The sequence below is a fragment of the Thamnophis sirtalis genome, unplaced genomic scaffold (assembly GCF_051295495.1).
Source record: "Thamnophis sirtalis isolate CommonGarterSnake01/CBP01778 unplaced genomic scaffold, rThaSir2_p1.2 scaffold_12, whole genome shotgun sequence".
Taxonomy (NCBI): Eukaryota; Metazoa; Chordata; class Lepidosauria; order Squamata; family Natricidae; genus Thamnophis; species Thamnophis sirtalis.
The window spans coordinates 56,287,813-56,299,542 of NW_028261392.1; the positions used below are offsets into that span (position 1 = coordinate 56,287,813).

At 42.1% G+C, this 11,730-nt stretch overlaps 1 protein-coding gene across 1 annotated transcript in view; it reads left to right on the forward strand.

Moving 5' to 3' along the window:
- Positions 1–8,467, forward strand: part of DDR2 (discoidin domain receptor tyrosine kinase 2) — a 74,612-nt gene extending 66,145 nt beyond the window's left edge. Inside the window, exons 15-17 of the mRNA XM_087726707.1 lie at positions 2,622–2,856; positions 5,382–5,531; positions 7,562–8,467. Of these exons, the coding sequence (XP_087582833.1) occupies positions 2,622–2,856; positions 5,382–5,531; positions 7,562–7,696 (520 nt within the window). The 3' untranslated portion in view covers positions 7,697–8,467. The remainder of the gene's footprint in view (positions 1–2,621; positions 2,857–5,381; positions 5,532–7,561) is intronic.
- Positions 8,468–11,730: the final 3,263 nt, after the last annotated feature.

Below are 11,730 nucleotides of genomic sequence, written 5' to 3' on the forward strand. Positions count from 1 at the left end.
CGCACAGCCCTCAAGACCTGGCTATCCCGTCAGGCCTGGGGATAAAGATCGTAATCTGTCCCCACCCGAATGATGAATGAATGTTGTGTACTATTTTTACTTATGTATTGTTTTATGTTTACTGTTTTGTACCCCCCTTCCTATATTTTGTAAGCCGCCCTGAGTCCCCTCAGGGAAAGGGCGGCCTATAAATAATAATAAAACTAAAACTAAACTAAACTAGTCTGAGAATATATGTGTATGATAGGAATGTTGCAAGGTTTTTTTGAGGCTTTAGTTAGAGCCAAAAATGTAATTATCTCTTGGCTTTGGGAAGATTATTTATTTATTTATTTATTAGACTTATATACCGCTTCATAGGGCTTTCAGCCCTCCCTAAGCGGTTTACAGATTTTTTTTAGCAAATTGAGTCAGCATATTGCCCCCACAGTCTGGGTCCTCATTTCACCCACCTCGGAAGGATGGAAGGCTGAGTCGACCTTGAGCCGGTGAGATTTGAACCGCTGAACTGCAGATCACAATCAGCTAAAGTGGCCTGCAGTTCTGCACCCTAACCACTGCGCCACCTCGGCTCTATATAATAGATTAGAAGACTTTCTTCAAAATTTATTCACCCTCTTCTTCTTTGACCTCTGCTAATAGTCAGAGGAAAGGAAGATTGTGCCAATCGTCCCATTTGGCACATCCAAAAAAGAAACTCCTGGCATGTAGGAACTACGAAGAGTAAAACTATTGAAAGTTCCATTTAGGCACAGCAGAAGCAAAGTCAGCTCTGAGGTTTTCCCATGAAATCCCACATAGGTAAAACTCCCATTTCACCCCTGGGCCATCCATAGTACATCGCCCACCAATTACACTCAGTACTTTTGTATTGGGAAAACATTTTGAGTTGGCTGGTAGCTCCGAGAACTTGGCCTTGGTGCGTATCTCCTCTCCAGCAGCAGAAGGCTCTCATGCATTCCGTAGTCCTCTCCCACCCCGCCTAGGAATTTACTAACCCGCCTCCTATTTCTGTTTGGCAAACTGCGAGTTAGAAGTTGATGCGATGAAAGGGAGTCAGTTTTCACAGATTGTTCCTTATGGTTTGATTGCAAATCCTTATCAAGATGGCTGTTTGCCTTTCAAAAGAAAAATTGCACTGCTAAGCATGGTGGAAACATAGCACCCAGAATTAAACTAGATAATATGTTAATTGTGCACCATGCTGTTCTACTCAAGTTTTAATTCACTTTGTTGCTAAATACATAGTGCGCGATCTGTCTGGGAATCCTCAGGCCTAAGAAACCTCAAGCTTCCTTAAATTTCTTATTGTATAATTAAAATTTCACCCCTAGCCATGAGAGATTTCTATTCGTTTTTAAAAAAAATTACAAGTAGCCCTCAACTTACAGCTATTAGCAATAGAAGTTAGATTCATATACCGCTTCATAGGGCTTTCAGCCCCTCTCTAAGCGGTTTACAGAGTCAGCATATCGCCCCCACAGTCTGGGTCCTCATTTCACCCACCTCGGAAGGATGGAAGGCTGAGTCAACCTTGAGCCGGTGAGATTAGAACCGCTGAACTGCAGATAGCAGTCAGCTGAAGTGGCCTGCAGTACTGCACCCTAACCATTGCGCCACCTCGGCTCTATTCTCTTAGTGACCATTTAAAATTTCAAAGGCACTGAAAAAGTGCTTTATGACTGTTTTTCACACTTGCAACCATTGAAGCATCTCCATGGTCGTGTGATCAAAATTTGGGTGCTTGGCGACTGGTCAATGACTGTTGCTGCGTCCTGGAGTCACACGATCACCTTGTGTGGCCTTCTGAAAAGCAAAGCCAATAGGTTTATTCGATTTATATGCCGCCCTTCTCCCAAGGACTCAGGGCGGCAAGCCAGAGCCATTTAATAACCATGCTGCCAACTTAACAACTGCAGTGATTCACCGAGGTGAGCTGAGGTGGCGCAGTGGTTAGGGTGCAGTACTCCAGGCCACGTCAGCTGACTGCTATCTGCAGTTCAGCGGTTCTAATCTCACTGGCTCAAGGTTGACTCAGCCTTCCATCCTTCCGAGGTGGGTGAAATGAGGACCCGGATTGTTGTTGGGGGCAATATGCTGACTCTGTAAACCGCTTAGAGAGGGCTGAAAGCCCTATGAAGCGGTATATAAGTCTAACTGCTATTGCTATTGCTATTGCTACTTAACAACTGTGGCAAGAAAGGTCATAAAATGGGTCAAAGCTCAATTAACAAATGTATTTTAGCAACACAAAATTCGGGCTCAATTGTGGTCATAAGTCAAGCACTACCTGTGCGTCCATGAAAGTTTTTAAAGGCAATCATGATTGTAGGGATATAGTAAAGGGCCCGGTGGGAATGATTCTTTCTTCCCCAATTGTGATGGTTCTGATCTTGATTGGACTGCAATTTATTTAAAAACACACAAGTTGAACTTGAACAGAATACCGCACAATTTACGCATCATCTACTTTAACCTGTAGAAGATTTGATAAACCTTCTAAGTGGAAATCCTTCTCTTTTGTCCTGGGTAGCTGATGGAATGTATGGCATGTTTGCTCTTTAAGACTGCGGACAACTACTAAAGGATCCATTTTTGTTTCTTTTTCTTCTGTCATTCAGTTATGCCAACCTGAAATTAATAGCTATCCAGATTGCCTCTGGCATGAAGTATCTTTCCTCCCTGAATTTTGTTCACCGAGACTTGGCTACCCGCAACTGTCTGGTGGGGAAGAATTACACTATCAAGATAGCAGATTTTGGCATGAGCCGCAACCTCTACAGTGGGGACTACTACAGAATCCAGGGCCGGGCAGTGCTTCCTATTCGCTGGATGTCCTGGGAAAGCATTCTTTTGGTGAGCATGTTGCACTTGCTATTATGCAGTGGTGGGTTTCAAAAATTGTTCGAACCTACTCTGTGGGTGTGGCCTCCTTCGTGGGAGTGGCTTGCCGCCCATGTGACCGGATGGGAGTGGCTTGCCGCCCATGTGACCGGATATGAAGATGCCGACGACACTTGTCAGAACCACCTTAAATTACCTCACACACAGCACTGGCATGCATAAGAAGATGATGTAAACTTGTTTTTTAAAAGGCATCTTTGGTTTGCGTTAAAACAACTTCAACACACGCAATGTTCTGATTGCACCACAAACGCAGTAGTCATCCTTACCTTTCACAGAGGCACTGAGTTTGATAAATATGAGCATGATAGTGTAGAATAATCATATCCAAGGATCAGTGGTGGGTTTCAAAAAATTTTGGAACCTCTTCTGTAGGTATGGCCTGCTTTCCGGGTCCACTGGTGGAACCTCTTCTAACCGGTTCGGTAGATTTGACGAACTGGTTCTACCGAATAGGTGCGAACTGGTAGGAACCACCTCTGCTATTATGACTACAGAGGTCAGTGGAAATTTTTAGGGATAACTGCAGACTAATTGCCCATTTAATCTAACAATAGGGCCAACCCAATGGTGGGTTTCAAAAATTTTTAGAACCTCTTCTGTAGGTGTGGCCTGCTTTGTGGGTGTGGCTTGCCAGCCATGTGACCGAGTGGGAGTGGCTTGCCAGCCATGTGATTGGGTGGGCGTGGCCAGCTTGTAAAATGTGGTGAAACTCACTTAACAACACTCTTGCTTAGCAACCAAAATGTTGGCTCAGAAACTCTGGCATTTGAAGCACGCAAGTCTTAAAGCTGTCAAGTTACAAGACCCTTGCATCCCTAACCCTTTAGAAAAAAAACTCCAGGGATGTTCAAACTTGACAGCTTTAAGACTTTAAGGTTTAGATAGGACTCTTAGAGACGGGTGGGGCGATTGGTGAGCCAGCCAATCAGTGAGCGGCAGGCGGGGTAAGCATGGTGCAGACGGGCAGGGGGAAGGAGCTGGAACCGGTTCTAAACGGCATGGTAGATTTGTGGAACCTCTTCTATAGAAGAGGTTAGAACTGGCAGGAACCCACCCCTGGGCCTACCCTTACTTTCACTTAATCACACCAAGCATCCTCCTTTTATTCTGCTGTGATCTCATGATATTGCCTTTATCTCATCCCCAGCACATGCATGAGATATCTTTATTCCATATTTATCTGTGCCAGTATTAAAGTATCATTTCACTTTTATCCTAATGCACATTTAATCATGGTCTAGACCAGTGGTGGGTTTCCATTTTTTTTACTATTGGTTTGCTCGTGCGTGCATGTGTGCTCATGCACATGCACCAGTAGTGGGTTGCAGGTGGTACGCCCCGGTACGGGTGTACTGGTGCCTGCTGGGAGCACTGGGTACCGTTCCGGTATGGTGCTTTGGAGGGCCCACCTGCCCGCCATCCTTACCTGTATTTGAGCTCTTCGGCGCTTCTGCGCATGCACACAGAGCATACGGCGCCTGTGTGATGCTCTGCCGAGCAACTGGAGCGTCCCAGGTGTGCTGCGCGCATTCATGTGGTGGAAGCCGGGCCCCATTGCACCGTACCGATTGCAATGAGATCCGGAACCCACCATTGGCACGCACGATGGTTCTGCACATGCGCAGAAGTGTCCAGACAGGTGGGCGGAGCCTCCTGCCGCTGCTACTACCGGTTTGCCCAATCGAGGCCAAACCAAGAGCAACCCACCTCTGGACTAGACCACCCATGATTTGTTGGGCCACAATTTCAAAGATATTTCCTTACCTAAACAAAGAAACAGAATGATCATGGGCATTAAAAATTAAAAATCACTGGGAGTGACTTCCAACTTCCAAGGTTTCCTTGTGGGAAATGGGTAGTGAATGTCAGAAATTTTCCTTCCTTCATTCCCTTCCTTCCCTCCCTCATTCTTTGTTCTTCTCTCCTCCCTCCCTGTTCCTTCCTTTCCTCCCTCCTTTCCTCTTACCTTCCTTCCTGTGTCTTTTCTACGCAGCAGCTTCTTTGAAAAGTTTCAGCACCAGGTGAAGACTGAAACATGAATAGATCTATTCCAATTTCCAGAAACATACAGATCTATATGATTCATACATTTTTATTTTCCTATAGGCAGTTTTTCTCCTTGGAGCTGCTTAGTTTTTATGGAAACCACGAATCTCTGGTTAGTTATATAAGAGAAGCAATGGGTGGAAACTAATCAAGGAGAGAAGCAACTTAGAACTGAGGAGAAATTTCCTGACAGTTAGAACAATTAATCAGTGGAACAGAAATTGCCTCCAGAAGTTGTGAATGCCCCAACACTGGAAATCTTTAAGAAGATGTTGGATATCCATTTGTCTGAAACGGTGTAGGGTTTCCTGCCTAGGCAGGGGGTTGGACTAGAAGATCTCCAAGGTCCCTTCCAACTCTGCTATTGCATTGTATTGTATTGTATATATAAATCATTTTGATTTTCTCCCCTCTGTTCCTCCAACCAGGGAAAATTCACAACTGCCAGTGATGTGTGGGCTTTTGGTGTTACACTCTGGGAAACCTTCACATTTTGCCGAGAGCAACCATATTCTCAACTATCTGATGAGCAAGTAATTGAGAACACCGGAGAATTTTTCAGAAATCAGGGACGACAGGTATGAAAATATATGAATACTTTAGATCAGGGGTAGTCAACCTTTTTATACCTACCGCCCACTTTTGTATCTCTGTTAGTAGTAAAAAAAATTAACCGCCCACTGGTTCCACATTCATGATGATTTATAAAGTAGGGAAGTCAATTAAATTTTAAAAAGGAAAATGCTTCAATATCAGACAAAACTCGTACCACGCACCATGAAAGCTGGAACGCACACTAGTGGGCGGTAGGGACCAGGTTGACTACCACTGCTTTAGATAGATAGATCTTTGCAGATTCAGAAAATGGAAACATTATTTTGACCTATTGAGGAAACTATACAGGTAATCCTTATTTAACAAGGGTAATCGGGACCAGAATTTCCATTGCTAAGTGATGTGATCACGAAGCCTGATGTGACATGACCATCCCATTTAGCAACAGCAGTTCTAGTTCTTTATGATTACAATAGTTAAGGAATGATGTGATGTTGTTAAGCACGACATCTCGTGATCACCCTTGGCATCCTCATGCTGACTTCTCCACCTGTTTTTCTTGTTGGAAGATGGCAGTGAAGGTTGTAAATGATGAGCATGTAACCGGAGGATGCTGCAATGTTGTAGTAATGATCGGGTGCTGAGTGAGTTGGCATAAAGTGAGGACATCCGGTACTTCAAAAATCTATAGTGTTTTAATATGCAGTTCAGTATCTAGCTAGGAATAATTTCTGTTCACTTTAGAGCCGAGGTGGCGCAGTGGGTAGAGTGCAGTACTGCAGGCCACTTCAGCTGACTGCTATCTGCAGTTCAGCGGTTCAAATCTCACCGGCTCAGGGTTGACTCAGCCTTCCATCCTTCCGAGGTGGGTAAAATGAGGACCTGGATTGTTGGGGGCGATATGCTGACTCTGTAAACCGCTTAGAGAGGGCTGAAAGCCCTATGAAGCGGTATATAAGTCTAACTGCTATTGCTATTGCTATTTGCTTGAATAGGAATGCTTTGCCCCCCCCCCCTCATGTTGCATTCACTGACTGGTTAAAAAGAGGGGGGAACTCACCAATTTTACCACTCTTCCTGACACCTGAGCTAGAAAGGAAAACTAGCACAACACTTGTCAAATCCCTAAGGTTAAAAAGAAAGGAAAAACTGACCATCTTTCATTGAGGAGTTAATAACAACAACAAAAGTCCAGCTTTTTACCATTTGAAAATGTTCTTTAAAAATGGGCCATGTAAAGAAAGCAGTGACAATGGATGGGAGTGTTTGCCTGCAATGTAACGAAGCACAATAGGAAAACCAGATAGTACCACTTTTGCTAGTGCTAGTCAAACACACTACTTTTGATGTATAACAGTAGGGATTGAGAGGTGAAAGTTTCCTTCTGCGTTGGCTCAGGTTGGGTAGATAGTAACATCATGCATTCCTGCTTTCAAGAAATAGTGTCTTGCTCAAGCTTGATTCTGCAGAGCAGACCAGTATTTAACTCAGAAAAAGAAATATTACTGGGCAGTGTGTTGATAAAATCACTTTTAACCTAAGTTTACTTCACTGTATTGTTTCAAGAATAGAGAGAGATAGCAGTAGAGCCGAGGTGACGCAGTGGTTAGAGTGCAGCACTGCAGGCTACTTCAGCTGACTGCTAGTTCGGCAGTTCGGCTGTTCAAATCTCACCGGCTCAAGGTTGACTCAGCCTTCCATCCTTCCGAGGTGGGTAAAATGAGGACCCAGATTGTTAGGGGCAATATGCTGACTCTGTAAACCGCTTAGAGAGGGCTGAAAGCCCTATGAAGCGGTATATAAGTCTAATTGCTATTGCTATTGCTATTGCTATCTTACAAACTAACTGAACTCTGTGGAAAAGGGATGCGGATGTGCTAAATAAATCACCAACAGAAAATAAATGAGATTATCTACTATGAATCACATTCTGCAACTAACGTCCCATAAATGAACAGAGCAGAATATGGACAGAAGAAGTTTTAATGTTTTTTAAGAAGGAATTGTTTTGCCTTCCTTCAATACTCGCTTTTATCTCTCTCTTCCCTTTCAGACTTACCTTCCACAGCCTTCATTTTGCCCTGATCCTGTATATAAGCTAATGCTCAACTGTTGGAGACGAGATACTAAAGCTCGCCCTTCCTTCCAAGAAATCCACTGCTTTCTTCAAGAAGCAACCACTTCATAGTGATGCCTTCAAATGCTATAGACTACCCCTTTCCCCTGTCACATTACCCCTCTCCAAGTTATACCCAGAACTGAAGCCACTTCACCTTTCCTTCAATAACACAGCTGGACTCAAATCAACCATCAAAGGACAGATGAGAGAGAAATGGGGATCTGACCAGGTCTGCTACATAACCTCATTCATGGTGCTGTGTTTTGGACTGGTAAAGACTGAAAAAGTTATTTATCTTGTAAATGTTCTAGGTTGTGTGTGTGTGTTTTTTTTTAAATGGAGTTTGTCTATGAAAGAGAAGAAAATATATTCTTTTTCCCGGAAAAAAAGGATATGAAAAAAAAGCTTGAAAATGGAATTGACCTGGAAATAGGCACATGGACTTGGAAAGTACTGAAGCAATTAGTACAGTAGTGTTTTATGCCACTGCTGTGTGCAAGAGCTGTAATTGTGTAAGAGGCAGTAAAAGAGCAGAATGTCATACTGGACACAGACTGTGGCTTGGACAATGGTTGCTGAAATCTCAAAAGCCAAAGAAGGTACTGAAATAGATTTCCTGTGATTTAGGACAGGGTTTGCTAATAACAGAATGGGTTGGGTAAACTTAAGATAAAGTGTGCAATTTTGTATCAATTAAACACTTATGCAGACTTTGCAAAATGTAATTAATTTGGGGTGGAATCTAGATTGCTCTGAGCAGAATGTTTGTGTGTTACAAAAAAGTTGGATGTTAAAGACTATGTCCCACTTATAGTCTACACATTTCACTCACTGCCCTGTAGAGCAGGGGGCTCCAACCTTGGTCACTTGAAGACTTGTGGACTTCAACTCCCAGAATTCCTCAGCCAACAAAGCTGAGGAATTCTGGGAGTTGAAGTCCATAAGTCTTCAAATGGCCAAGGTTGGAGACCCCCTACTGTAGAGAACCGAGTGCCTTGGCCTCTCTCCTTGGCTCTTAATCTGAGTGTTGCCAGAAGAGAAGGGATACCCTAATCCTGATGTACAGATGGAAAGTTACAATAAGGCGACATTCATAGGCGCATTCACACTATCAATGGGTAGCAGACATTATATCTATGGAGATTCTCAATCATCCAGGTCATGGTTATCCCAAAGATGCTTTTCTAAAAGGCAACTGGACTTTCTTGGTTTTTTTCCTTGAAAATGTTTCACTTCTCATCCAAAAGATTTCTTCAAGAAAAGCACCTTTGGGACAGGTGCAGACATCTTGAAGATCAACTAAAAGTCCTCTAAATACAGATGTGCAGTTCCTGAGTAAAAGCAGAGTAGCAATAAAGCTGTTGGTTTTCTTATGTAAAGTATAGTCCATACTCCATTTGCACATGCCATCTCACCAGTCAACCAGGCTAGGCCAAGGCATTTGGTAGGGCATTGGGTAAAGACTGGCCCAGAGATGGAAGCAATTCCCTTCCCTTCCCTTCGTCATATACACAAACTTGATGATAGGTAGATTCAGATACATGTCTTTTGTTCTGAACTTAGGTATTGGAAAAATTAGTCAATTCCTTCTGTGCTGTGCTGCAATTACCGTAACATTTAAGCATATCTTGCTTACTTCCCCTTGTAGCTTCTGGATCCCTGTTTTGAATATCTGACTTTGTTTTTAGCTTATAGCAGATAGTTCACAGTCACAAAGATGGATTTGCTTTTAGCTGGTATATTACAGCTGTAATACACGTGGCTTTATAGTCATTTTTTTTATGCCCTAGATGTTCTCTTTTATGGGCTTTAGAATGCAATCAGAATGACCAAAGGAACGGAGTATATGAGGATAAGCTAGCATATGTGATGCTCTTTATTTCAGGACAGAGTGGGACAAACCAGTCAAGACTGCAGTTTAGCTCCTGACCTTCCAGTGGACTATAAGAAACCTTTTGATGATGTAAGGGAAGGGACTAAATTTGTTTTAGCTATTTTTATTTTTGCATTTTTTTCAAAGTTTTGGGGATGCTGGTGAAGCAGGATACCTCCAAGAGGCAAACCGCTCCTCCTCACCAACACGGAGAAAGTCTAAATAGCTTCCTCTGGAGCACATTTCAAATTTTTTGCATGTGTATTTGTGGGGAGATACCTTCTACTCTCAATTACCCAAATTCCTAAACAAGCAATTTCAGGTTAGTTTGAAGGTTTGAGATATGGAAATACAGTAGGAGAAAAAAAATGCCCAAAGATTCTCATGTTCCTGTTTTTATCATTAAAAAAAAAACAACCATTGGCATTTGGCAATATAGTTTCAGGATGCTAGGGCATGCAATTTGGATCTTGATGAATCACAAGCAGGCCATGGGCTTTAAAAATGGTCATTATTAAATCATGCATAGTATGGGGGTTAAAAAAATGGATACCGTTAGGATTTCCATTTAAACAAAAAGCAAGAACATTGATACAGGATTGCTGCTAGATCAAACCTCAAAAATCACTGTGAAGTGCAGTTAAAGTAGATTTCTTATACTTTTCTTTCATATGTGGAATCTGTGAGAGAGAGGCTATCAACTGACAGTTGACATAGATTGACTGGTATTTCAATTGTTATACTTCACATTAGATTATGAACCATATTAACAATAGGTTGGTTTGTGCTTCTTGCAATCAAATGTCTTGGATTTTTTCATTGTGAATATAAGACTGATATTTTCCAAAGTTTGGACGTGCAAATCTTTTAATGCTATAGCTTTTGTATGAAATCAGTGGCTCCTTATTTGTTTGGTGACAGAACACCATGGTGTTGTGATCTGTAGATACGACTTGGAACCATCAGTTAATTGCTAGAAAATCTAGAGCATAATAAGGAATTAATGAGCGAGTTGCTTCTTTTACAGATTGTGGGATCAGTAGACCCAGAACAAAGACCAGATTGTCTCAATGACATTGAAAACCATCTGGGTCAGTGGTGAAATTAAAAAGAAAATTACTACTGGTTCTGTAGTGATTTTTTTGGGCATGGCAGGGGAAGGATACTGCAAAATTTCTACTCCCAACCCATTCTGGGGCCAGCCAGAGGTGGTATTTGTCGGTTCTCCAAACTATTCAAAATTTCCTCTACCGGTTCTCCAGAATTTCACGCCTGATCTGGGTGCCACAAAATTATAATAGTATAGTTTAGAAATAAGTAAGCTTCTTTGGAGGTAAAGGAGTAGGCAGAGGAGAAATTGTTTCCTGAAACTTCAAAGCTGGTCTGGCTTGACATGTTTTGACTGAGATGAGAAAGTGTGTTTGCTACACAGTGTTATCACATACTGCACAAATGGAATTTATCTGTTTTCTTGGTATTCATCTACAAAAGAACCTTAAATCAAGCTTTGTGAGTCTTTATGGTCAGCTTGTCTACCTTTTCTTTGATCATTGGTCAAGGACAGGAAAAGTGCAGTTACTGGCTAGGTTCTTTTATCTTTAATGTCGTGGGAGACTCATGTATTCCAGCTTCTGCTTTTCTGTTTTACTCATTAATACTGTACTCTTATACTGTAGATAGAAAGTCCTGCACCTAAACCTGGCTTTTCTGCAAATTTTACATTATTAATTCAATAGCATTTCTTCTTTTTGATTGCTCATTTGGGATGCAGCCATCGCAAATTCTTCCCCTTGTACTTATTTTGTGCCTCATAAACCATACGGAAATAACTCACTTGTGGAATCAGAACAAGGCTAGGAATGAAATGGAATTTGAACTGTTAAACGTAGGAAGAGAATGATCTTCATGTCCTGGCCACACATATTCCTCACCCCACACTTCTCCTTTGAAAAATGGATATTATTTATCTCTCCTAACCTAAAGATGAATTGACTAGAGCTTCTAGCTATGCTTGAGCTTCTAATTAGAAGCTGGGCTTGAACCTCTAATTGGGTTGCAAGCAATAATAATCAGTCCTTTACTTATCTCTTCAAGAAATACAATGCCAATAAATTCACATTGCTCACAGATAGGAGAGTAAGGCAAGAAACAATCCTTTATGGGCAATCAAGCTGAAGCTTTATAAGTCATCCCTTTCCCTGAGCCCTCAATATAGGAGCACATTTTAATA